Raw genomic sequence first — 27,618 nt, 5'->3', positions numbered from 1 at the left:
AGCCCGTTTTCTTTCACCCCCACGCCCCAGGGAAATCACCTTCGTCGCAGCAGACCCAGCAGTGGCTGCTTCGCTGGGTGCCGCCCCTCCAGGCTCGCTGGGAGCCGGGGGTCCTGCAGCAGTGCTGGGCCCGAGGCCCCACACAGCCCAGCCCCACAAGCGTTCGTTCGCCTTTTCTGCCAGGCATCCCCAAATAAGCTGGAGACAGGATGGCCTGCAGCGGGCGTTTACTTCCCATCCAGAGTCCTCCTCTAGAGGTCACAGGGACAGAAACCATGGACTTTATATAGTTAGCAGTACAAGGATGGCTCGATCCTCTCGTCAGGTGTAAGCAAAGTACCACCAAGTGTAAAGTGTTACTATTAATAATAGGGGGGAAACCTGAGTGCGTGAGGGGTATAGGATAACTCTACTTTCTGTATGATTTTTCAGTAATCTTAAAACTTCTTTGATAAAAGGTAAAGAGGAAAGGGGGGAGAAAGTCATAGGACTTGGTATATTGTTACCCAGTTGTCACTATTTCTTAATGCTGCCATCATTGCTTTATCTTATCATGTTAATTCAGCATCATCAGATTCTTGTGTAACATGCATTTTGAAAGAACTCTTAGCAAACACTTTCAAAATCCACAGTTTCATATCTACATGTTCAATAACCCTTTTTTTAGAGAGAGAGAGAAAGAGAGAGAGAGAGAGAATTTGTAGGTTTACAGAAAAATCCTGTGGAAAGTACAGAGTTCCCATATAGCCCTTCCCTCATTCATGCAGTTTTCCCTGTTGGTAAGACTTCACATTAGTGTGGTACTTTTGCTACAACTGATGAAAGAATTTTGTTATAATTATACTGCAAACTCCAGTCCACGGTTTACATTAGAGTTCATTGTGTTGCACAGTCCTGTGGTGTTTTGTTGGTTATATTCTGGTAACTTAGATACAACCTAAAATTTCCCCTTTTAGCCACATTCAGTGCTGTCAATTACATTCACAAGGTTGTGCTACCATCACCTCCATCCATTATCTTTAGAGTTATAAGTGAGAAATCAGGGCCCTTTTATACCAAACACCTAATGTTTTTCAATCCTCCACACTTACCTAAGGACCTCTGCTGGGATTTGAGCTACTATACAAAACTGTTTTTCAAACATTCTTTCCCAATAGGACAGAAGGCAAAGAGCCTGTGGTTTGAGGAATAGCCTGCCAACAGGACTGGTTACAAAGTAACTGGTTACACGGTATTTGATTAGATGTTCATCACTGAAACAAAAAAAAGTATAATATTTACCGAGGCATCTCCTCGTTTGGGCGTGGTGGATAAACTGAGACTTGAGAAAACTTGCAGCTGCAAAGTTCTTCCAAAAGATTTTCTTTCAGTCCCCTTCCTAAGTGTGGGAGACGCAGCCCAAGCAGGCCCAGTGTTTGCAGTTCTGTGAGTTTTGCAAAGGCATTCCAAGTTTTACAAGCGGAACCAAATTTAGCGTATTATCCTGTTAATTATGTAACTGCCACTGCCCTAGCACTCGCAGCCTTCTTGTCCCGGGAGAAAACGGGTTCTCTTAAACTTGCCTTAGCACATGGGGCTTGAACTTCATCTGTGTAAGGAAGGGTCTGACCAAGAAGGCGTAGAAACTACATAAGATAATTAAGATCAATCAAGGAAAGAACTACTGTGTTCTCTAAGTTAACTGCACTCAAGTGTGTAGTAAAATTTCTCTTGTGTTTTTAGATAGTATATGAATTTAAAGTCAGGGAGACTTTGCTGTCAGCCACTAACAGTGATCATATCAAGCGAACACAGAACTTTGTGTTTTCTATGTCCATATCTTTTGACTTTTTCCAAAACAAGCATGTGTTTTAAGTAAAAAGTTACTTCCACTTTGAAATAGAAGTTAGCGTACATGATTGTATTTCTGTGCCTTGATGCAGGGCCCTGGCAACTGTATAAAGTGCGCTCACTACATCGATGGCCCTCACTGCGTCAAGACCTGCCCAGCTGGAATCATGGGTGAAAATAACACCCTGGTCTGGAAGTACGCAGATGCAAACCACGTGTGCCACCTGTGCCATCCAAACTGCACCTACCGGTGAGTGTAGGCATAGCCCCTGGAGAAGAAAATGCAAAAGGACGAAACGTTTCTCATCTTGCCAATTCACAGATTAAAATTGTTTCAAATTTCCAGGCAATAACTTGCAGAGACTGGTGTCTGAGTTCATTGCTGAAGGTGTTTGGGCACCCCGTGCGGGGCAGCTGCAGTGGCGGGTTTGTGGCAGCTGATGGTGTGTAGAGCTCTTTCTGCCTCCAAGAGGTGGGCGTGCCAGCGCTCTGTCCAGGCCAGGAAGACTAAGTGGTCACGGGGATGAGAATGCAGGTCCTGCCACCCCGGCCTTCTCCGAAAGTTTTGACTTGTCTCTTCAGAATGCCAGGATCCATAGGGCAATTGATTTTGTTTCTGTTTCACAATTAACAAAGGGTAACCTTTCCTGGTTTTTTTTAAGACAATTTTCTAGCTAGTTGATTGCTAAGCTATTACCAAGTAAATCAAAATGACATTGACTGAAATTTAGCAGAAGCACTCTGATTGGATGCTGTCTTGTTTACTGGAATAATAACTTTGGCAATCCAACTGGATTTTTCCCCAGTAACCAAAAAGAGAAGCTGAGTGGCTGTACATGCTATTTCACCTTTCCCTGTATCTCTCCAAATCCTCAATCTGACTTGGAATGGCTACTCTTTCTCTATCTGGATCCCTCTCAATAGTTGTGTGGCCCTGGACAAGTACCTCAACCTCTCTCTGTCCCATGCCTTCATCTGTAAATTGGGCATAGCTTGCAGGATTTGGAGATCAGGAGTTAATATGTGTGAGGGACGTCAGAAGAGCCTGGAATGTGGTCAACACTCACTAGAATGATGATGATGTTGGCAGAAGGTGGTGGTGAGTGCAATTGTGATGATGATTATAATTAATATTCTGAAGGGATAGAAAACCTGCCAATTAGGCTCCCAAAAATGATGAGTCTTGAACAATTTTCCAAGTACATCCAAAGTTTGCCAAAACAAAACTAATGATCGAATGAATAGAAGTGAACCTAATAACCTAAATAAAACACCATCATTAGGACTGTGGCAAAGGTTCAATATCATTATCAAACTTTTTGTTAAAATGTAACCACTCGCAAGCAATAGCCAGCTTGAGTTAGGACCAGAATGAAGTGCAGCCATGGGGCTAAAGTAGTAGACATTAATGGTCGTAGAAGGACACATAGTTTTCTATGGAAGACCGGGGCATGGAGACAGGCATCCTGGACCTGGACTGGCTGGTGGCCTGTCCAGCTCTGTCACGTCCCCCTCCTGGGTTTTAGCCATCATGGAGGTAAATGGAAAGGCTCCATCCTTCTGTGACTCTGTGGCCCCAGAGGTTTCCGTCCTCAGTCACAAAAAAGTGGGAACACAGGCTCTGCCCTGGTCGAGATGGTGGAGGGAGAAGCTTCAGCGCTCTGCCCTCCCACAGACACTTTGAAAACTGGCAAGAACTGGCAGAAACATCTTTCTCAAAGCTCCAGAAAACAGTTAAAGGATTACAACAGGGCCAACTGGTGAGTCAAGGAACAGGACGCTGGGAAGCAGCGAGATAAGCTGGCGCCCTGGCTGGCTCCTCCCTCACTCCGGGTCAGCTGGGCGTGAAGCCAGCCCCTGCCCCGGGTGCAGGTCCCTGGCCCCTCTTCCGGGGAGCAGAGTGACCCTTACCCTCTGTGAGTGGTGGGAGCACATGAGCCTGGGGGTAGCCTGGGGAGCTCACTGTCCCATAGCTGGCCGTGTGTAGGGAGCAGCTCACCCTGGGAGAAGCTGCCTGGGCGAGGGGTAGCTGGCCGTAGCACATAAAGCACAGCACCTGGGACCACAAGGAACTGTGTCCTAGGAAAGCAGGGGCATTCTTATCTATGTAAACAGGAGAATTCTTAGAGCTAAACACCCAGCCCAAGACAAGACATACGCAGAAAGGGGCGGGGAGGACCCTGTGCCTTGGCCTGGGGCTACTCTCTAAACCCATTGTAGAGATGCTGTGTACTTTCAAGGTCCATCTACAAAGACTGGGAACGGTGTTTTCTTTTTCTCCTTTTTTATTTTTTGTTGTTGTTGTTTTTGTTGTTACCTCCTGGTATTCAAGGACAGCTCTGTCACAACACTAGCTTGATATAAGCTTAAAAATCAGGGAAATGGACTTGGCCCAGTGGTTAGAGCATCCGTCTACCACATGGGAGGTCCACAGTTCAAACCCTGGGCCTCCTTGACCCGTGTGGAGCTGGCCCATGCGCAGTGCTGATGCGCACAAGGAGTGCCCTGCCATGCAAAGGTGTCCCCTGCATAGGGGAGCCCCACGCGCAAGGAGTGCGCCCCATAAGGAGAGCCGCCCAGCGTGAAAGAAAGTGCAGCCTGCCCAGGAATGGCGCCGCCCACACTTCCCGTGCCACTGACGACAACAGAAGTGGACAAAGAAACAAGACCCAGCAAATGGACACAGAGAACAGACAACCGGGGGAGGGGAGGAATTAAACAAATAAATAAATCTTTTTTTAAAAAAATCAAATGCCACAGAGTGGATATAGCTTAATGATTGAGCACCTGCCTCACATATACAAGGTCCTGGGTTCAATCCCTGGCACCTCAAAAAATTTAATTAATTAATTTAAAATTTTTTGAAACAGCCAGATGTCTTAGAGCCTAAATTCCAGCAAAAATACATGAAAATATCAAAATATCCAGGTTTTAACAAATGATTACAAACATACAAAGAAACAGAAAGAAAGGGGCAGGCAAAGAAGAAGACTAAAGTTTTAAAAACCATGATGAGGAGGATCAGACTGGGGACATTCCAGACAAACATTTTTAAAAATTCTTTTAAATATACTCAAAGAGCTAAAGATAAATAAATATGAACACAGAACTAAAATAAATCAGCAAAACAATAGATGAACACAAAAAGAATATCAATAAAGAGATGGAAATTACAAAAAGGAACCAAACAGAGAAGAAGACCACAGTAACAGGAAATAAAAATTTCCTAGAGGAGTTTAACAGCAGGTTGGAAGTGGTTGAAGAAAGAATCTGTGAACTTGAAGATAAGACCATTGAAATCATTCTGTCTGAGGAGTAGTAAAAGGAAGGAATGAAGAAAAGTAAACAGAGCTTGAACCTGTGGGACACCATCAAACATACCAATATACGCATTGAGGGAGACTCAGGAGAAGAGACAGGCGAAGAGAAAATATTCAAGGAAGAAATGGCTGAAAACTTCTCAGATTTAACAAAGGACATAAATATATGCATCCAAGATGCTCAATGAACTCCAAAGAGAATAAGTCTAAATGGAACTACACCACAGCATATTATAATCAAACTGTCAAATGCCAATGATAAAAAAAGAATTCTGAAAGTCACAGGAGAGAAGCAACATGTCAATGTACAAGGGAGCCTTAATAAAAAATTAAGTGCCAATTTCTCATCAAAAATGTGGAGGCAACAAGGCAGTGGAATGATATATTTAAAGTACTGAATGCAAAAAATTTCCAAGCAAAAAGTCTATATCCAGCCAAACTATCTTTCAAAAATGAGAGGAATTAAGACTTTCCCAGATATACAAAAGTTAAAGGAGTTGTCACTACTCAGCCAGCCTTACAAGAGATGCTAAAGAGGGACCAGCAGGTTGAAAGGGAAGACATGAGACAATTGTCTGTATCCACCTGAAAAAATAAACGTCTCTGGTAAAGATGTTATGGGTAAATATAAAAACTAGTACTATTGTATTTTTTACTTTAAATCTACTTTTTACTTCCTACAAATTTAAAAGCAAATTCATAAAATATAATGAGAAATCAATGGTTTTGGACTCATAATTAAATACGTAATTTGTGACAAGAACTACATGAAGGTGGGGGTGACAGAGTAATACAGGGACATAGTTTATGAAGACTATTGAAGTTGTTAAGTTGGTATCAAAGCAAACAAGATTGTTATAGATTTAGGATGTTAGATTTAAGTCCCTTGGTAACCACAAAGAAAACATCAGAGAATATGAAAACTCAAAGAGACAGAAAGTAGAGAATAGGTTACCAGGGGCAATGGGTAATTAAAGAAAAGTGATGTAAGTATTCTGTTTGGGGTGGAGGGAAATTTCTAGTAACGGATGGTAGTGAGAGTTCTGTAACACTGAGGGCGTGATGAACCCTACTGAGTGGTGGTGCTTGTGAGGGCTGGGTGGGAAGATTTATGTTGCATACATCTTTCCACAATTTTCAAAAAGAGAGAGAGAAACTAAAGAGATAATAACAATTAAATGCAATACATGATGCTGAATGGGATCTAGGAAGAGAGAAGAAAAGTCCAGAAGGATATTATTGGGACAGAAGAAAAAATTGACATATGGAATGTAAGCTTTATAATAATGTTAAATTTCTTGAACTGGATAAATGCACTGAAGGTGTTATATAAATGAATGTCCTTGTTCATAGGGAATTATGTGTCCATGGGTAACTGATTATGATGTGTGCAACCTGCTTGAAAATATTCAGGAAATATTTGATAGATAAAAATTGGGGGTAGAGAGAGAGAGAATGATACAGCAAAGGTGGTAAAATATTAAAGTTGGATGAATCAGTGTTTGGGAGTATAGAAGTATGTTGAAATGTTTTGTATGGGGTTGTATTATTTTTGCAACCATCCTGTAAGTTTGAAATTATTTCGAAATTTAATTTTTTAAGAAAGTAAATACACAGCTAATTTTAGTAAGTCTGGGCATTTCCTCTATGATACGCAGATGATTTGCTTCTCTCTCTAATCTTCATCTAATCCATTGGCTTTTTCCAAATGATCTGGCAATATTTTGCCATGTTTACAAAAAAAATGAAAACCAATAAATTATTTTGAGAAGCGTTGACTTCTTTTTAATATTCCACATTCCCAGTCAGGAGATGATATATTTCTCCATATACTAAAGTTGTCTTTTCTACTGAGCAGTAAGTTTTGTACTTTTCTTCCTTTATGTCCTGCTTAACTATTTTCTATTTATTTTTGCTATTGTGAGTTGGATCTTGTTTTTCATTATAACCTCTAAATTATTATTGCTGATATATAAGAGAGTTCTTAACTGGAGGTAGGGGAGAAGCACATTTATATTGTACTGATACAGTTTACTGAAATTCCTTTGAAATTAGTGTTTTAATACATGATCTTGAATTTTCCAGGCAGATGATCATATCCTCTCCAATAGTGCTAATTTCATCTCTTTTCCAAAAGTTTCAGATCTTATTAAAAAGGGCCAAAATTTCCAGCCTAATAGCAAGAGCAGTGGTGGGCAACATCAGTTTTTCATCTAATGCTGGTGGGAAGGCCATCCTGATTCACCATTGAAACATTTGCTACAATTTGAGATACTTATCCATTCAAGGAAATAAGTCATCTATTCCTACTTTAACTATTTTTTACAATCCAGACTGGATTTTGAATGTTACCAAATGCCTTTTGTGACAATTTGAAATGTTTCTTTTCTTTTTCTCATTGGGTATATCAGCACACTGGTTTTGTTGACCAATTTGCAAAGTCTACTTGGTATAAACTATGATTTGCTAGTTTTTCACTTTATTTTTTCTTAAGTTAAGAATTGTGTTAGTTGCATAAAATAAAGGCCTATCTTTCCCTGTTTCTCTGTGTTTTGGAGATAAACATAGGATGTTCATGTCTGTGGCTCTGGGAGTGCATGACCTTGGGCCCAGGAGGGGTCCAGAAAGTCTTTGGGCATTTGGAATCATCAATAAATTTACCTCCATTTAAGAGACGGTTTGCACAAATAGAAAAAGAGGGAATTTACTCACAATTTAAATTAAAAACGCAAATGGTTCTTTGGTCCCATTTCTGACTATTATTTTCCAGGTAATAAATTTTCATTGTCTGGCTTCAGTCTCCCATGGCAATTATATTTCCAACTCTAATATTCCACCAAAATTGTGCTTTCCTTCTTACAATTTCTGACTTTCTTCCTTTATTTCAAATAAAATCCTGATACTGTGACATTTGACATATTGAATTTCATGAATATTTTATCATTCATATATTTAATTACCTTCCTGATTCTGAGCTTTTTAATTGGGGGAAGAACATATACTTTTAAATAATCTTGTTACTAGCTATTCATATCTTCTCCCAAAGTCATTAATTATATGGGTTACATGATAGAAGGATTTCTCAGAGAAGATGTATTACTTTCTCCATGGTTATAATTAAAGAAGTATTTAAAGAGGTTCAATAATCAGCAAAATTCGTGAACCAGTAGTGTCAGAAACAGATTATAACATAGGAACCTACCTGATTCCAAGAGTGATGGCTAAGGACTAGTAAAGTAAATCCATTTTTAAATGAAATTTTAAAGTTTTTCATTATAAATGGTGCAGAAAGAGTTTAAGATTTTTATCCTGATAAAGTAAATATGAAAATTTGTCTATTATAAGTAACAAAATTTAGTTACTGTATTTAAATATATAACTATATATATAATTATGTCTAAATTCTTCAAAAAAATGGAATAAGTCAAGGGGGCAGGGAAAATTAAGTGATACAGCCTCTTTTATTTCATATTCGACTTACTGTCCCAATCATTCTGTGGAATTATGCAAGGGCATCTTTTTTTTTTAGGAGGTACCAGAGATTGAACCTGGAACCTCATACATGGAAAGCAGGCACTCAACCACTGAGCTACTTCCACTCTCTCTGCAAGGGCATCTTAATCTTCTTATGCTCCAGTCATTCTCCCTTCCAGCTCCTGCCATGTCACTCTCCTTTTCAGTCACCTCTTCAAATATAAGTTGGTCTCTCTTTTCCTCTGAAATTCTTATTCATCAACAGCTTCTTGCTAACCATTCCTGCAGTTTTCCAGTAGGGCTGTTCAGAGGCTACATAAAATCCCGTAAACTTGCAGTTTCAATTTGGATTCAAGCTATTTGTATTTGCACTGTATTACATTCAATGATCAGAGAGATACTGCCAGACCAAGACATCATGGGGAAAAATGCTAGTGAGAAGAATATTCTCAGTAGGGTCTAATTGTATCATTTGTCTGCTTATTTGTGAATTTTTTTTTTCTCTTTGACTACATTGGTTTTCCCAGGAGATGCTAGATTGTCAGATAACAAGGCTGCCCATCTGTTCCCCTGCCTGAAGACACTTGAGTGTCTGGCATGGATGAAGGTCAAACCCATCACAAGGAACAAGACTGTACTACCTAACCCCATGGGAAAGAGGGGGTGCTCAGACCCCAAGCCCAGGAAAGGAGAGCTGGAGATGAGGACCCTTCTAAGGAGACTCAGGGAACAGAGATGCAAAGTGTTCAGGACCAGATGAGAGTATCAGACAAGATTCCCCGTAATCCCATTCACACATTTGAAATGTGTGGTTCACCTACCCCCAAGCTATGAACTATGACTCCTTCCCATTTAATTGGAATATTTTATGCTTCCTCTTGACACTCGGGTTGACAAATGTTGCTCTACTCTGAAGCCAGCTCATCCTGCCTTCTAAAGCATTGTCTTGTAGTCACAGTACTGGCTGGCGGCGTGCTCCAGTCAACGGGGCACACAGCTACTGCTGACAAGTTGGAACATCTCAGACAAACACTGCCTGTCCTTTGTGTAGTCATCTGAGGTTAGCGGCAGTAGACCAGCCAGCCTCTGTCCAGGCTCTCTGTGTCTTTAATGGTCATCTTCATCATCTCCCTGCCGCTGAGACTCACTCACCTCTTCCACCTCTGTTTCTTTTCTGCCACTCTTTCCAGTGGGTTGCAAGTTCACATGTCACATGTCCCTTCCTTTCTTCCGTTCTCACTTAATGCAGCACCTTAAGTCACCAGCGCTTGTTCCTTCTCTCTCATGCTGTCTAATTCGTGTCCTCCTACTTAGTGCCCTTGTGACCAGGCTCTTCTCCCCTCTCTCACTACCAGGCGATTCTTCAAAGCCCAGGCTTCATACAAGCAGGCAGTGACTCCATCGCCCCCTGATCCTTATATAGATATCTATGTTCTCAGCTCGCTCCCGTCCCCTGTTGATATGGACATTCTAGAGCCGGCTGTGAGACAACCCTGCCTGTGTCAACGTAATGCATGAAGACGTTTTCTTAATGAAAGCCAAAGACCTCATCTGCTTTGTTCAATCTTGGCCGACAGTAGACACCGAAAAATGCGTGCTGAATGAATGAACAAATGAATAAATGCATAGTAAAGGCCTTACTAATCACTGTCCCAACATTGAAACTCATTGCGGTTTTAATGATGAGAGTAATTTAAGACACATTGACTTATGATTAAATAAAAACCTTCTGAGGAAAAAAAAATCACTAAAGAAGTAGAATGAGCAAAATTGTGTTTTTCTTTCAATTCCTGCAGCTGTACTGGGCCAGGTCTTGAAGACTGCACATCGACTGGGTAAGTGCTCCAGCTTTGTGTCTTATAGACCCTATCAGAAATCACCGAGAATGTTTCCCCGTAGTCTTGATTGTCCTCTTGGTCAAGTTCGTACATCTCCTCTGGGCAGCATAGGCCCAGCCTGGATCCTTAGCAGAGGCCACCCTGCTGGCTCCACCCTCCTCTGGACCTGCTCTCATGTGGGGGCTGCAGAAGGCAGGACGTCAACTCCTGGGACCTGCCCTACGTAGACAGACAGCGCTCAATGCCCAGCTCCTCCTCCACCCACACAGACTGTCTGCCCCCTGAGGTCACACCAGCGTTGCTGGCTCTTTTCCTTCTTCTAGCTTCTTTTGTTTTTCCCACTCACTCAGCTGGCCCTGTCTCAAGCCTGTGTCTGAGTGGGCTTTCTAGTTCCTTCTTACTGCTTTTCCAAGCACGTCGCTCAGCCCCAAGCACTTCGAGGCTGATCAGTTGGCAACCATTGCTTGAAGTGCTACACAGAGAAAAGCATAGCAGTGACTTCCTGCTCAGGCTCAGCAGGAGAGACCGGTGTTCGCAATTAGCCATCTGGCCATGAATCGGGAAATTGTACACAAGCCCCCTGCTGGCCATTCCTGACACTCTTGGATATGACCCAAGCTTCCAGGCACCTCTGCCGTTTCTGGCAGCGTGGTCCAATTCCTATCTCTCAACAGCCCTTCCTCAATTTCAGCACACTCTTCTGCCCCCGAATTAACCCTCATAAGTAGTCTCTCCTGCTATCAGTTAAAGATAAATAGGGCATTTTCTCAACAATATATATATCCTTTTGTGCCTGCCTCTTCACTGAGCCTAAACTCAGCATAATTTTTCCTATTTTCATACTACAATCAGTTATCTTAGTGATGAAGTTTTCTGTTAGACACACCCCCTTGACAATAGTCAGTGACCATTCTTTGTTCTTTTTACCCTTTTTGATTTTTTGTTCTTGTCTATCACTCATTGCTCTACTCTTACATTTACTTCTCCTTCAGATTACGTATTCTATAACAAACTTATCCTTCTATCTTCCAGTGTTCCCTTCAAAATAGTAAATGCTAAATAACTCAAACTACTTTCACTGGGGTTAATGAGAGAGATGACTTCTGTACTCCCTAAGAAGATAGTGTAGTAAACTATCACTTTCCTGAAGTACATATGGCCCATTGAAGAGAAATTTGTAGGGACGTTGGCACATTTTCTGATGTACAAATGTTGCTGGTAATTAATCTTTTGATGCTTGTTACCATTTCTACCTGATAATATTAATCAATTTGCTAGCAGCTCAATCTTGGCTATTCATTGTCATTTTTACTAGAAAATATAAGTCAGTTTTCCAGCAGCTCAAACATGATAGTTAGTTGTGAATAATAACTATAAAGGTTGCAAGTTCATCGTCAACTAATTCAGATGGGCCTTTCCCCAGTGAGTCTGAGAACGAGTTTTGAGTTTCTGCTGTTGCTGAAATTAGGCATGGCCTCCACAGGGGGAAGGCTGTGCGATGGCTTCACCAGTCTGTGTCGTGCGGCTTTTCATGTTTACATCCTGTCACTTCATGACCACCTCCATGCTCAAGGGCCCCTCGAGGAGTCTCCACTCAGCCTGGCCTGTCAACGATATAGGTTTCATGTATATGGAGTTCTTCACATGGGTGAAGATGCCCTGGGATGAACAAAATTCAAATATATATAAAAAGCATCATTGAAGTCCAAGCTCCTTCTTGAGCAAGATATTAAAAAGTGTTAACCACTTTATGACACCTCAGTTTTAAAAATGCAAAACAGTAGGGTGGAGGAGAGTCATGCTCAAAATGCCAAGAGCTCCTGTCCTAGAAACAGTATGCTTTCTTTTCTCCCTTTAGAAGCTGCACGGTATTGCACTTTCTGGGGGTAATTTTAGATGATGTCAATTTGTTAGAGCATGCATGAAATACATAAAAAGCCAATGCAATGAAATCCATCAGCATCCTCACCCTCCCCTGCCTCTCCATCTCATTCCAGGCCCAAGATCCCATCCATTGCCACTGGAATTGTGGGCGGCCTCTTCTTTTTGGTCGTGGTAGCCCTTGGGATTGGCCTTTTTATGCGCAGGCGCCACATTGTCCGGAAGCGCACGCTGCGCAGGCTGCTGCAGGAAAGAGAGGCAAGTGGGCATGAAGCCTGGGGCATCCCGGTGCGGGGAGAGGGCAGCCACCTTCAAGACCCACCACTTCCCAGCCTCGGAACAAAGGGCTCTCTTAAGAAGACAAGCAACTTGAAAATGTGCATTTTTAGATTTTAGCCATATGATGATGAATTGTTTGTTGTGATGAAAAGCAAGAATCTCTGCATGTCCAGTTATAAGTGATTGGTTACATATGGGTACGTCTATCCAATGAAATGTGAATGCTTCTTGGGTAGGTCATACAAAACGGTTCCAAAGCTCTGTCAAGCTAAGCCTGTTTACTATATTGTAAACTGGAGAAAGGCTGTGAATAGATATATGTTGAGCTCCTGTGAAGCCATCATGGTTGAGCATCTTTGGAAATTGCCATTGTCTACACAACTGGCTGCTCCTCTTCCAGCTGCCTGTTTGCATTTGGCGTTGTCCTGAGCTCTGTGATTCACTTGAACAGGTGGTTTGCTGGCCTCTGCATGTCCAGCTCTGGGTGGAAGCCATGGTCCCTATGAAGAGGGACCCACAGCTGCTCATAAACATAGCAGTGCTTTTGCTTTCTGGAGCCCAACAAGCCACCCAAATGACCACCATATGAAAATGTTCCCCAACAAAATGTTTCATTCCAGCCATTTGGCATGGAAACAGAATTAGGAATGGCATTTGTTGGAATGTAGCTGTTCTGCCTTCACAGAGGCCACATTTCCATAAAAGTTCTTAAGCAATGGTATCCATTTTCCTCTTGAGTGAGTGATGAGTTCTCTGTGCTAAACGCTGAGCACACACTTCTTGTCTGCAGTTGTTTGGCTCTGAATCTATCTAACATCCACCATCACCTCCCATGTCAGCATTGAGAGAATATCAACACACCTTTTCCTTCATGTTTCACAGCTTGTTGAGCCTCTTACACCCAGTGGAGAAGCTCCCAACCAAGCTCTCTTGAGGATCTTAAAGGAAACAGAATTTAAAAAGATCAAAGTTCTTGGCTCAGGCGCATTTGGCACTGTATATAAGGTAAGGTCCCTGGGACACTCCACCCAGAGGCTGCTAGGGACTTGGACCTCCCATGCCCCTCACATTATGTGTGGGTGAACCAGAAAAGTCCAGGATGTGTTTATTTGTCATCATCGTAGATGCTCTGTGTCACTGAGGTTTTGGGAATTTTCAAAAATTTTCCCAAGTTGTTGAAAGGAAATCTTTTATAATCACAGTGAAAAGTAAGTGGCCCCATGAGACCAATTCACAATCTAAAATCATTTTTATGGAAGATGATGTTGACCTATTAAAGGAGAGTGTGTTACAACCTAGTGAAAGGAACACATGAAGACTGAAAGAACTTTCCCTATCTCTACTTTCTAGCTTCAGAATAAAGCCCTGGTAAAAAGAGGTTTCTCTTAAATTTTTTTTCATAATCCCTTTTTGTATGAAGTCTGATTTAATCAGAGAAGTCAGACCCAGCTCTTAGAATTCTGGACCAAAGGATCCCCAATGATTTTATAACTGGCACAGCTTAGGCTTCTTGTTTAAATAACTACTCAACTGCTAGAGCTGAGATGTATGGTTCCATGTCTGCTAGCCTTGGGGTGCAGATGTGGCTTCAGGGTGCCTCACTCTGTAGGATTGTGTCACTAACAGAACCTCTGGGTCACAAGTCAGTCTGCTGTTTGGATGGAAATTGCCTGTTAATATTCTCTCTCTTGTTCTGTCATAGGGCCTCTGGATCCCAGAAGGAGAGAAAGTTAAAATTCCTGTGGCTATCAAGGAATTACGGGAAGCAACATCTCCAAAAGCCAACAAGGAGATTCTTGATGTGAGTTTTCGTTTTGTTCTTGAGCTGTCCAGAGACCCTGGGCATCAAAAGCCACCTTTTCTGAGAAAGGTCTGTCAGCATGTTGCTCTACTTTGGATATTTTTCATCACCTCATTCTAAAAGTCCACATTTCATATCTTTTCTCTTTTTAGCTATAGTTGGTATAACTCCCTCCCAGATCTTCTCTTATAGAGAAGCCTACCCTTGCATCTATTATCTTCCCAAAGGGATGGAAACTTAACATTGGTGGGTACCTTCTCAGAGCTAGTCTTTATTCTAGACACTGTCCAAACATCACCTCAGGGATCTAGATGCTGTCTACACATCACCTCAGGGATCTAGATGCTCTTCACATGTCACCTCAGGGATCTAGATACTGACAGTACATTATCTCAGGGATCTAGATTCTAACTACACATCACCTCAGTGATCTAGATGCTGTCTACATACCATCTCGGGGAGCTAGATGCTGACAATATGTCACCTCAGGGACCTAGATACTGTCCACATGTCCCCTCATGGATCTAGATGCTGTCCGAAGTCACCTCAAGGACCTAGATGCTTACTACACATCACCTCAGTGATCGAGATGCCGTCTACACCCCACCTCAGTGACCTAGATGCTGAGTACAAATCACCTCAGGGATCTCGATGCCATCTACACTTCACCTCAGTGATCTCCATGCTCACTACACATCACCTCAGGGACCTACATGCTGACTGTATATCACTTCAGGGGTCTAGATGTTGTCTACATGTTGCCTCAGTGATCTAGATGCTGTCTGCATGTTGCTTCAGTGATCTAGATGCTGACTACAAATCACCTCAGTGACCTAGATGCTGACCCCACACATCACCTCAGTGATCTAGATGGTGACTACATGTCACCTCAAAGATCTAGAAGATGACTACATGTCACCTCAGTGATCCAGATACTGAGTACACATAATCTCAGGGATCTAGATGCCATCTACACATTACCTCAGTGATCTAGATTCTGACTACACTTCACCTCAGGGCTCTAGATGCTGTCTACACATCATCTCAATGATCTAGAGCTGTCTACACGTTACTTCAATGATCTAGAGATGACCACACATCGCCTGAGTGGATGCTTGTGACAAACCCATGGGTGGGCATTATGCTCAGTATTCTTCAGATGAGGTACTGGAGCATAGAGAAACCGCTCAGGTTTACACTGCTGAGGTAGAATTCCAACCTGTCAAAATTTCTCTCTCTGAATTTCGTGTTCATTTTGTTCCACCAAGTTATATTACCCCTCCTCAGACCTAAGCCGGACACCCGCTGGGAGTGCCTTTTTTAAAGGTACTTAGGATGTATGATACCAGCCTTATAAACTACTACCCACATTCTTTACATTCTCCCAAAATTATGACAATGTTATAATCCTGTGTCTGTGGATGGTTACTTCATGGATTAATTCTTTGGAATGTTCCATGAGATCAGTGTTAGGTTTTTTAAATTTCAACCCTACTAAACTTTCTCCACCTTCTCTGGACACTCACTAATCTCTTAAGAAAGGGGGTGCTCAGAGGGGTGCTTAAGAAGAGGGAATGTGACAGAACCCACCCCAAGTAGATGCTCAGGAAGCTCTGGTGAGCAAATCCTCTGGGGTCAAGTAGTATTTTAGTACCTGGGCTGATCTTCCAGTGGCTTGGTGGAGACTTTTGCTTGTGCCCTGAGCTGGAGCCACTGAAAGAGGAGGCGGAGGAGGCTCAGGCCATGGGTTAGGGAAACAGAGGCAAAGACAGTGAAGAATGTAAAAAATCTAGGGAATGTAGTTGACCCTAGAGCCAAAATCAAAAGCTAGGTGGTAATACTCCATCCCCTCCCATGTCTAATCCATAGGACAAAAATCTAAAATGCTAGCCAAACATATGCCTTTTTAAATAGGCTCAGACAATGAAGCTCCCAGTGGCAAAACTTCTCTACCTCATAATTTAATAAATTTTCCCTCCTTTAAATTATAATGGGGAAAAAATCCCACTCTGGTGCATTTCTAAATTAAAGATGGTATACTAATACAATGCAACAGGAAATTATACATGTTGATGGTATACTTATCACACAAAATTATCTTTCATTTTAACGGTTTACAAAATAATGTCAAGTCCTGTTAACATAATGTCAAGTCCTGTTAACATAACCACAAAGAAATAAAAGCTAGACAAGCCATATGTGGAAGCTTTCCATTTGCAAATTTTTTGCCACTTCAGTTATACTGCCAAAAAAAAATCTCTTTGCAGAATTTGCTTCCTTAATTCATTTTTTATTCTTTCAAGACATTCAAATAAATTTTCACAACATGATGTTGAAATGTGACTTTAAACAATATTTATAATGCGGAGTAAAGATGATTTTGAAGTATCGGAGGATAATATCCGTGCTTTGGGAAGGATGTAGTTTTCCTGAAAGGGGCCCCCAGGATGCTTCAACTGGAGGAAAACTGTTTTTGTGGGGCTAGGGGTGGGGTCGAAGAAAGACACTTAGAAATGAAACTGACGGAACAGCTGTGGTCACCCGTTTTCCTCCTGACCTGCTGTCCCCTGCCTTGGTTCTTCCTTCCACCCCTCTCTTGCCTTGTCCTCTAATAAACGTTATGGCTCTTACAGTTAGTGCACAATAAAGGAACTTTCTCAGTTGCTCCTCCTAAGTTTAGTTCTGTCTGCGCAGCACGAACAGGGTGATGGGCTGCTGTTGGGAAGCTCACCGAGGAAAAGGGGGCAAAGCCGAAGGAGGGGTTTGTGCTAGAGGAAGCGAAACCCGGAGGTTCAAGGCCAGTGTCAGCAGTGGGCTAAGCAGCCAGTGCGCACTGGGCAGGATGGCCAGGGGGCCGCGGTGGAGCTTCGAAACCCTCCCGCCCGCCCGTGAATGTTCCCAGAGGCTGTGGCAGGCTTAGTTAACTGGTAGCTGTCATAATTTAGGAAGTACCTTCAGGGGGTTAAAATCGAGGGAAAACCTTTCCCCCAATCCACAAAGTAAAATAGTTCAACGGTGAGGCAGCCAAGCAAGAAGGAGGGAACCCAAAACGTCCTTCCAGCAGTTGGGACAAAATAATAGCCATCTAGGTCACCAGAGCCTCGACGACCTTTGGCTCGGACAGTAGCCATCCCTGTTGGTGACCTGAGCTCGGCCTCTGGCCGGCTAATTCACAGGATTGTTGTGGAATGCCACGCATAGTTGGTGTCCTTCATGGTGTGCCTTTAAGATTTCCAAGATAAACAGCCACAAACAAAGTGCACTTTAATTTCTGCCTGCTCTGAGCAGGACACAGGAGCCCTGGGGGCAGGGCGGAAGTGCTGGGATCCTGGCTCTGGGTGGCCTGACACCCCTCCAGCTCCACCCCCGAGCGCCGGGTCTCAGGTCAGCCCCTTGCTGGCTCCACAACAGATGGCTGCTCTAACTGTCAGCTTTGCAGATCTGTCTCCACTCTAAAATGAATACAATATGTACCCAGATCGCAACCAGACCTTGAGAAAATAGGAACAGCCAGAGCATTTCTTTGGTGTTGTGGTTGTACAGTTTCCCAGACTCCGGGGAGAGAGATGTCTCCAAATCTCTACCAGACCTTGAGAAAATAGGAACAGCCAGAGCATTTCTTTGGTGTTGTGGTTGTCCAGCTTCCCAGACTCCGGGGAGAGACGTGAATTTTCTTTCCTGGCAATCCCATGGCCTTTTAATTTTTCTGTAGACTTTCCAGTTTGGATTTCAGGAAAGCAGCAGAAAGAGACAGCAAAGGAAATTATGTACGTGCCGCACGTGCGTGCGCCCGTGTGCGTGCATGTGTGAAGTCTCAAGCTTGCTCTTTGGCAGAGGGCCTCACACATCTTCTGGGGTGTCAGGCTGGGGTGCACAGAGGGAGGGGTGAGCAGGTGCGGGCCTGGGGTCGAGGAGACCCTGACGTGGCCCCAGTTCTCACACTGAGCCCCGTGGCCTCAGGCAGGGCATCCGCCCCTCAGCCTCAGTTTCCTCTTCCGACAAATGACGGCCTAGACCAAATGCACTTGCAGCCTGTCCCAGTTCCGACTGGTTATAAACAAACCCTTTTATGTTTCCAAGGTCTCCCGAGTCCATAACATCTACTGTGCTCTTTAATGCTGTGATACTGCCTTTACCAGAAAAGAAAATACGAACTCTACCTGAAAGGAGAGCCTCGCGGCTGGGACGCAGGCACCCCGGCGCGGCGGCAGCTGCCTGGCGGTGGTGGTTTGGTTGCTGCTGTTGGCGTGGACAGGCCCTCTAGGTGGCTGTCACTGCGGCTTGCACTCTGTTGGTGCGGTTCAAACCTGGAGTCCGGGGGCAACCGCGGGCCTCCATCCGTGTTAGGTGACAGGAGAGAAGCGCGGGCCTCTCTCTCGAACACTGCGCGCCCCTACCGCGGTGACGCAGGCGGCGCTGGGGTGGATTCGAAGCGGGACGTGGCGTTTGCCAGGGGGCCTCGGTGCTGGTGCAGCAGGAGCCTCGGGAGCTGGGCCTGCGCCCAGGGAGCCCGGGAGGGGAGGGCGCGGTGCACACACACAGGTCCTCTACCACGTGGCTCTGCAGCCTCCTCGAGCCTCGGAAGCCCCGCAGGGCTGGGTGAGGCCGGGTCATGGGAGGGGCAGTGGCTCAGGCCGCTGGGCACCCACGCCCCACGTGGGAGCTCCCGGGTCCGGTTCCCAGGGCCTCCTAACGAAGACGAGCAGACAACGAGCAGGCAGATGAGGGAGCCATGTGGGGAGGGGGGAGTAAAAATAATAATAAAAAGATAATATTATTTTTTTAAATGATATATGTGGTACCTTTAAAAAAAATTGGTTGCCGGCCCCGTGCCTTGCCCACACCTGCCTCCTGCAGTAGGTGAGGCCCGAGGTTTTCGCATTTGTAGTCGATGCTGCTCTTCTAAGGGAAAAACATTAAGGCCTTGAGGGTTTGATTTAGATGGGGGAATCCAGGCCTGCTCCGTGGAGGCAGCGGGTTCAGCCAGGGAAAGAGGACGTGGAGGGCACATTCCAAACACAGCCTTACCTGGGCAGGTGGGGGCCAGGGGAGGACTGAGCAGGGAGCAGGAGGTCCCAGGCAGGCCACGGGGCTTCCTCACAGCAGAGGGCGCCCGGGGAGGGCGCTGGGCAGGGCGAGTGCTGTGGTGGCGTCCGTGGGTGCATGTGCACACACGCGTGCACACGGGCAAGGAGCGCGGGCGGGACACAGCATCTAGAGCGTGTCGTTTCTCTGCAAGCCAGGCAGTGTTCTAAGACGCTGCTCATTAGCTCAGCCTCCGTCCACGCGCCTCGAGCCGCGCCCCCACTTTCTCAGCGGCAGTAGGCCGAGTGGGCGGTGCGTCCCTCCCTCCAGCCCCTGGGAGCCGCCGGGGCGGCCCGTGCGTGAGTCCTGCCCGCTGCCGTTCCTGCGTTGGCGAGCAGGGTCCTGACCGCAGGTGACAGGCGCTGGAGAGGAGCTCCAGATGAGTAACTGCAGTACAGAGTGATTAGTGATGGGCTCCAGCAAGTCCTGCGAGCTCAACTCGGTCTCAGGTTCGGCACAGAGCGTTTGGGGCCAGAGATGGCCCAGCTGGCGAGAGGCAGACGCAGACGGGAGGGGCTTTGTGTGCACAGTAGGGCGATGCGATCAGTGCCCTGTAATTTAGAAAGCAAACTGCGGGGTAAGCGTGCCAGGCTGGGCGTGGCTGGGAAATCGTGGAGACTTGCAGAGGCGTCGAGGCCACAGCAGAGGGGATGGGAAAGAAGAGTGTGCGCCTCAGGACCCTGCAGAGAAACGGGGCCAGGGGATGTGAGTGTGAGCGTTAGGGATGCCTTACCGGGACTGGCTCACACAACCCCGGGGGCGGGCAAGCCCGAACCCACAGGGCAGGCCGCAGGCTGGAAACACCAACGGTGGCGCATGCCCCGGAAGCCCGCTGGCTGCAGAAGCAGCAGAAATTCTTCCTTCTAACCATGGGAATCGTCAGTTCCTGCTTTAAGGCCTCCTGCTGGCTGGGTGAGGGGAACCGCTCACTGCTGAAGGCCTCTCCTTTGTTGATTGTAGACACAGTCAACACACTAGTGATGTAAACCCATCTATGAAATACCCTCGCGCTAACCATCAGGCCGGTGCTTGCTTGACCAAACTACCAGACACCGTCACCCAGCCATGTTGACACTGAGATTAACAATCACAAAGAGGGATGTCACCATCTGCCTATGGGGGCAAGAAATTGGGAGTAAAATATGCAAGGCCTGATTTAAATATGGGTGACTTTTTTTAAACCATTCAATAATTTGTTTTCACATTATAGAGTTTTAAAAACAATTTTATGTACAGAATCTACCAGTAATCGAAGAAAGTTCACTATTGTACTCTGCTTTGCAAATGGGAAAACTGCATAATGGGTACAAAACCATGTAAAATCTGGAACAGCCCCTAGTTGCCTCGAGCATCTGCTACCTCAGACAGTTGAGCCTTTGGGGCTGCTCTCTCTCTGGTCCCACCCGGTCTCCTGCCAACAGCCTCACGTGAGCGGCTGCCCTGCCCAGCACGTTCGGTGGTCCATGCAATGGCTCAGGCTGTCCCAGACCGTTCTTGAGAGTACACTTCTCTCTGATGCCGTCGTCGGGTGGCCCAACTGTATCCACTTCTGTCTGCACTAACATGTCCACTTATTCTCAAAACACAGGAGTTGCTGGGGTAGAAACAGGAGACTTCTGAGCTCTCTTTCTCTCTCTTATTTCCTGGGGTCCTTTCACGTCTGAATAAAAAGTCCCCGCTGCTTTTATTAAAGGGAAAGAGAAGAATTTACGGATAGAAGTCGAGGTTCCTCTAATTCCCAGTCAGATAGAAGAGAGGGTCCCCTTGTGTGAACGGTTATGCATAAACTCAGCTTCCTTGTCCAAGAAGAGCAGAAGGGCTACAATAAATCTGCGGTTGTGGACCCGCGTCAAACCCGGGGTCCTGCCTGGGCAGCTGGCCTGGAGTGGTGAGGGGCCGCATTACGCAGCTCTGCAGGGCTTTCCCCCTTCGGGCCAGGGCGGGGGCCCACACGTCGGCCTCTCTCTAGAAGTAAATGCCAGGCAGCCCCCGGAGCCCGTGGGGACGGGAGAGTTAAAGGACTTCCAACTCTGTGCTCAGTCCACTCAGAGCCGCGCCCAGAAGGGGCTGTCCCGGGAAGCTGCTCCCGTTACCGTGGGCAGGACTGTCCCCCAGGATCGCCGCTCCGCTGTGAGCAGGGCCCGCACCCGCTGTCCAGGGAGCTCTCGAGGCCAGGTCTCCCTGGCTGGCTGCCTCTTGGCTTGGGCGGCCTCCCCCGAACTCTCCCCAGCACACCTCCAAGTACCCACAGTGCGGCTCCCAAGTGAGTTGGCAAGTCGACATCCAGGGTGCCCAAGCACCCAACCATGGGCTGTCTGCCCGCCCCGCCTCCCATTTTAAACTCCTTGAGGCTGAGGTCCTCGAAGCGACATCAGCAGTGCTCGAGCTTGGAGGCCTCGGGCGACTGCATTCCCCTTTTCCTCCCGTGGCGTTGAGGACGCCTGGGTCCCTCTGCAGAGTGGGGTCCCCAGCTGCTCCGGAGCAGTGCGCAGCCTTGCGCAGAGTGCCTTGTCATCGCGCAGCCCTTCACGAGGGCCCATCGCCCTAGGCGCTGCGTAGGCTCGCCTGCCCTCCTCAAGTACGCATTTCGAAAGGCAAACTCACGGTGCGCGTTCCTCACCCGCATGAGCTCTGCTTGCCGCTCCCTTTAGCCCGGCCCTGAGAGCCTGTCTCATGCCCCTCTGTCCTTCTCCCGCGCAGGAAGCCTACGTAATGGCCAGCGTGGACAACCCGCACGTGTGCCGCCTGCTGGGCATCTGCCTGACCTCCACGGTCCAGCTCATCACGCAGCTCATGCCCTTCGGCTGCCTGCTGGACTACGTCCGGGAGCACAAGGACAACATCGGCTCCCAGCACCTGCTCAACTGGTGTGTGCAGATCGCCAAGGTGAGCCCCCGGGCCGCCGCCATGGCAGCCTCCAGCGCGCGCCGCTGCCTGGAAGAGGCGGGCGCTCCGGTCACAGCCGCGCAGCTGCCCTAGCTCGCTGCTCCCTGCGCCAGCCTGGGGCGTGCTCATGGTGCGAGCACTCGGAGGACGGCAGCAGAGGGAGAAGAGAGGCCGGTGGGAAGTCTACAGTTAGATTCTCGGGGGTTGCCAAGAGCTGGTGTGTACACAGCTCTGTACCCTTTTCCTCACTGCGGGTTCTGTTGAATCGATCGGCTTCTGCCGTGAATGGGTCCCTGGCCCACCTTCATGTCGAAAACCTAACCACTCAGGTGCATTTGAGCAGTTTTCTATTTATTGCGTACTCATATGGTTTGAAGCTAGTGTTCTTTCCTCTCCAGAGTGCTTTTTTGTCAGCTGCTACGGTAATTTGCAGTAGGGGCAGACGTGTGTTTTCACCCGCGGGAGGGCGTAATGACAAGTCAGGTGAGGAGGCCTGAATGGGGACGCATGTGATGGCCTGGCAGGGGGCAGGGCCGGCGCAGGTACAAGGCCCCGGCATGCAGGTGGGCAGGTGCCGGCGCCGCCTTAAACATCCCAGTCAGCCAGGGCGGCGCTGACCCTGCAGGGTGTGGCAGAGGACAGTACAGAGCCCAGCCAGGCTGCCTCGGAAGGGGCTCTGCTTCCCTTCCACCCCTTTCCTGTCTCAGCTCCAGCACCGCCCCAGCTGTCTGCAGCCCACCTCGCCAAGTCCCTTTCTTTTCTCTGACGACGGCTGTGCATTGCACTCAGTTGAGTTTAAAGCATTCGTGGACAGGCCCTCTCTGCACACACCAGTCCTTCACCCCCCTTGGATGACAGGGCAGGATGTGCCCATGGCCACGAGACAGGGCCCAGTCACTCCTCACTCCTCGTCAGCCACAGGCCGTGGTCGAGTTGGTCCTGCTGAACCACTCCAGCGGATGCTCTGAACCGGCCCCTCCCAGCTCCAAGCGGATTCAGAAGGTGACTTGTAAGACCAAGGAAGACGCATTCTTGGTGTTGTTCTGCCAGCATCTGGGCGCACAGTGCCCGGGCGGGCTCCTGTGGGGACATTGACGCTGGAGTGAGGCAGGCCCCGCCCACTCACTGAGGTCCACCCGAGCGTGGGGTCAGCACCAGGAGAGCGTGGGGTCACCAGCAGGAGACCAGACAGCAGCCCGTCGCGCTCCTCCCGGGCAGTCGAAAACTGCTGAAGGCTTTCAGAGAGGGGACCGGGGTCCCTTCCCTGAGTGCCAGATCGCCTGGCATCTTTCTCACTGCCGCAAGCTTGGGTCCCCAGAAGAGAGAAGCTAGATCATCACGCACTGGATGATTGCCCTGGGAAAGGCTCGTGTGTGCCTCAGAGGCTCCAGTTTCATGAAAATGCTCCTTGTTCCCATGTGCGACTGGTTTGGGGGAGGAAGTGGCCAGCTCAGATTAGGTTTTACTGCATGTAGAATTATTCCTGATTCCCGAACCCAGAAAGCTCTCTTCTGCTTTCTTCCCTGATCGTCTAAAGCAGGAAATCCACAGCATTGCCCTCCCTGCCCAGGCAAGCTCTAGCACACCCCGCGCTTTATTTTCTAGTTTATTTTCATGCTTGCATGCATTTGTCCCCCACCTGCCCTGGCTAGGATGTGCCCTCTCGGAGCTGGTCTCCCTGTGGGGCTACCGGAATTCTGCACACGTGTGGTCAACTTCGCCTGCCTGATGCTAACATCCGCTCCGCCAGGCCGCGCCCAAGTATTTGCTGCTCTTTCCTAGGTTATCCCACGTGAACTCCTAGCCCCCAAAAAGCGACTGTGAGATGGAGAGACAGCCCCTGCCATCACAGCGAAATGTTCAGGGGGCATGGAGCCTCCATGGGTTTTGTCCAGGACAGAACCAGGCTCATGGTTCTAGTGGGCTCTGAGTTCCAGTCTTCATTCTGGCGTTTACGAGGCACGGGGCCCTGGACATGCTTCCTAACCTCTTTGCTTCTAGCCTCACTGGCTATAAAAGGGGGTGCGGCCACTGGACCGTCTGGGCAGTGCGTCTGGGAAGGGCCTGCCCCGGGTTCTCCCGTTCATCAGCTGCTCCCGACGTGCTCATTTCCTTCCTCCAGTCCTCCGCCGACGTTTTCACTGGACTAGGTGGAGTGATGACTAGCATCCAACCTGAAATAGCGCGTCTCAGCCTAGGGCCCCAAAGCGTCCATTTCTGGGAGGAGCAGCTCCTGTTCCAGAGTCTGCCATCATTCATAGGTTTCCTCTAGGAAGTGCCCCTGCCCTGTAAGCTTACAGCCGAAGTTGCTGACCGCCACTGCGTAAACGGAGGTTCATTTGAACCCTAGAATCAGTCTCATATACGCTTATATGAGACGATGGGAAAAAAAACAGCTTAATATAACTGTGTCTGCTGTGAAAAGAATTCAGTTTAGCAAGGGATGAGTTACAGATTTCCCGAGGTTGAAGTTCCAGGGCCTGAAAGTTTTCCAAGATAGTTTTCTATATAGCATTACTCACAATTTCAACCTATTGTTTGAAACCCATGTTGCTCCTGGTATGCTTTGGTTTTATTTTGATTTGAAGTCTTTCCACACTGTGAACAGTTAACTCTTTCTGTGTGTGATAGACTTGCTCTTCAATTCATAAGAGAAAGCTTATTTCACCATATTCAAATGGCTCTACTTGATGGACTGTTTGTCTCTAGAGAAAAGGAAAATAATGGTTTCCACAATTGTTTAGAAGAGAGCTATTTACTCTTGGGTTAGCGACTATTTACTGAGCAGTAAACAGTTTTCTTTTTGAATGCTTGAAGTGAAACTACGCAGAAATACTTAGTAGCTGACCAGAAACTACACTCCTGGCATTCTCAAAGTGGGATTGATTGACTTAGAAATGCCCTATGTTAATTCACAAAGGCATGGGTTCTCGTGGGAACTTCTCTAAATATAGTTGGGAGAGCTGGCCACTATTATACATGCTTATTGTCCTGACTAAACTGCTAAAAAGATAAATAAAATTCTATCAATGAGAAAAAAGGAAAAAGAAAAAAATTAGTGCTGGGCTAGGAGGAAACCAGGGCAGAGCTGGTAGAGCAAGAAGAGTGCAGCCTGCCTTGCCGTGTGGTGGAAATAAATCCAAGTTGGTCTCCTGCCTGTGGAGACACCATTTCCCCACCAGCCAACCAGAAAGCATGAGCAGAGTTCCATGAACTCCGGATGCATGAGGACAGGGTGGTTCATTAACTCACAGGGAGTAAGTTAGTTGCTCAAGAAAGACCATCCCCTCCTCCTGACGACATGAACGAACCAGTAAATACCCAAACGTACTACCCAGTACCATAAAGCCGTAATATGCTCAACTGTGAAAGATCCCATGATCAACTTTGTTTGGAAAATACTGCCTACCCTACCCCATTTTTCCCCTTAGAGCGTCAAAATGCACATGTTGGCAAGATGTGCAGTAAGTAAAGCTGCTTAGACGTTAACTGACCTAGCATTTCTCGAACTTGTTGCACAGCAGGGCTTTTTTGCCATCGAGCACAAATTAAGAACACAGAATTGGGTTTTCTGACACCCATTTGGCTCTGCAGTACAACGCATGATGTACTAGTGGACCTTGAGCCCTAAAGAGATGCGCAAGCAGCTAGCAAAGGGGAGAGGCCAGGCTCTCTGGAGGAAACCTGTTCGTGAGCTTCGTTCTCTGACCACACCTGTATCCGCACCAAACTACACTCAACTTAGGAGATAAAGCTTAATGAGGATAAAAGTCCAAAATTTTTTCAGTTCAAAGGATCCATTTCTCCAGACCATAGGATACTTAGTGTGACCCAAGTCCATTCAAAAAGCCTTGGTTACCTTAACTGACCACGCATTTATAAGAACCTCCCATGTATTTGAGAGCTGATGAAGAAGGTGGGCAGAACTGGGTGTGGGTTATCATGTCCAGGTGAGGGGAAGGCAGGGAGCGCCTGATGTAGCCAGACATTCCAGAACAGCTGGGTTCAGCTCGAGGTGCCACATCATGGTTTGTTCCACCAGCACCTCCACTGGCCCCTCCACCTTTGACTTTCTACCTTTCCTAAGCCAGTGCTGGCCCTATTAAGTGATTTAAAACAGAACCAAAACCTGTTTCAGCCTCTCACTCTGAACTCCTCCCAAGAGTCACAGAATCCTGCAGTCCCTGAGAAATCTTCAAAGAGCAAGTCCAGGCACATGTGCCCTTTTTTTCCATAGATGTTTTACCGGAAAAATCTTTACTTATGTGAAACAAAAACCCATGCTCTTTTTTGGTATGTTTAGGTTCCACATTGGCTCTTCAAATACCTTCTTAACATCAGCATTTCAAAATCCACCCTGTAATAAATATATTAAATTAAATTAAAATGAGGATCTCTAAGAAGAATCAGGAAATGTGTTTGCCATAAGGCCCCATGGAAGCTCTTTCTTATATTTCTTTCTGAGATCCCTTTGTTTAGATTCTGTGAGTTCACAAGGATTCTTGTGGCTCTTATCTTTGGTGACTGGTTAAAATATAACCAGGGCACTGAGCTTTCAAACTGCCTGTGTGGGATAGAGACCAACAAATAGAGTTTTATTTAAATTATTTGTCCCAAATTATCTCTGATTTAAGAGCCTCAGACTGATTAGCTGTGTGCTCCAAAATATATAAACTGCTCTTTCCTCCCCGTGCCCAAGCCTTCTTGGAAGACTGATGTTCTGAGAAGCTATCACCCTCTATTGAAGTTGCTCTTGTCCTTTAAATGTTGGCCCTGGGGAGGGGAACCAGGTTGGGGTGGAGCTCACTTGGATTTGTTAGATCTACAGAGTGAAAATGAAATGAACCTGGTGGCTCAGGGCCAAGACTCTGGATTTTGTTGATTTTTTCCCAACTCAAGCTGCCTTCGGCCCTTTACTTGGGGCCCCAGCAGGGGATGAACAGTCCAGATGGTGTTCCCAGGACTCGAGGATTCGGCCAGCCTCTGGACTCCTCTCCAAGGAGCTGGTGGTGGGCGCCAGGATGGCCAGCGCCGCAGGAGGCCGCGGGGATGTGTTTGCAGCGCTGCTCCGCTGTCAGTGCTCAACACACCAGCTGCCCTTGTGCAACTCAGCCACTCAGCAGACTTTGTAGACATGTGTCCTGTGTCCCAAGTTCACGGTCAGGCATGTAAGGAGACCATGAGAGTCAGGGTTGTAGTTGTGGAAGCCGGAATGCCCTCCTCC

General features: G+C 46.7%; 1 protein-coding gene across 2 annotated transcripts in view; it reads left to right on the top strand.

The window, feature by feature from the left end:
* EGFR (epidermal growth factor receptor) overlaps positions 1-27,618 on the top strand; it is a 202,452-nt gene that overhangs the window by 159,706 nt on the left and 15,128 nt on the right. For both annotated transcript variants that reach the window (XM_058296580.2, XM_058296579.2), the window contains exons 15-20: positions 1,923-2,080; positions 10,421-10,459; positions 12,460-12,601; positions 13,505-13,627; positions 14,325-14,423; positions 22,209-22,394. In XM_058296580.2, the coding sequence (XP_058152563.1) occupies positions 1,923-2,080; positions 10,421-10,459; positions 12,460-12,601; positions 13,505-13,627; positions 14,325-14,423; positions 22,209-22,394 (747 nt within the window). The remainder of the gene's footprint in view (positions 1-1,922; positions 2,081-10,420; positions 10,460-12,459; positions 12,602-13,504; positions 13,628-14,324; positions 14,424-22,208; positions 22,395-27,618) is intronic.

Source organism: Dasypus novemcinctus, chromosome 5 (genome assembly GCF_030445035.2).
Source record: "Dasypus novemcinctus isolate mDasNov1 chromosome 5, mDasNov1.1.hap2, whole genome shotgun sequence".
NCBI classification, from domain to species: Eukaryota; Metazoa; Chordata; class Mammalia; order Cingulata; family Dasypodidae; genus Dasypus; species Dasypus novemcinctus.
The sequence above is the reverse complement of the archived record's forward strand: the minus strand, read 5'-3'. Positions and strand labels throughout refer to the sequence as shown.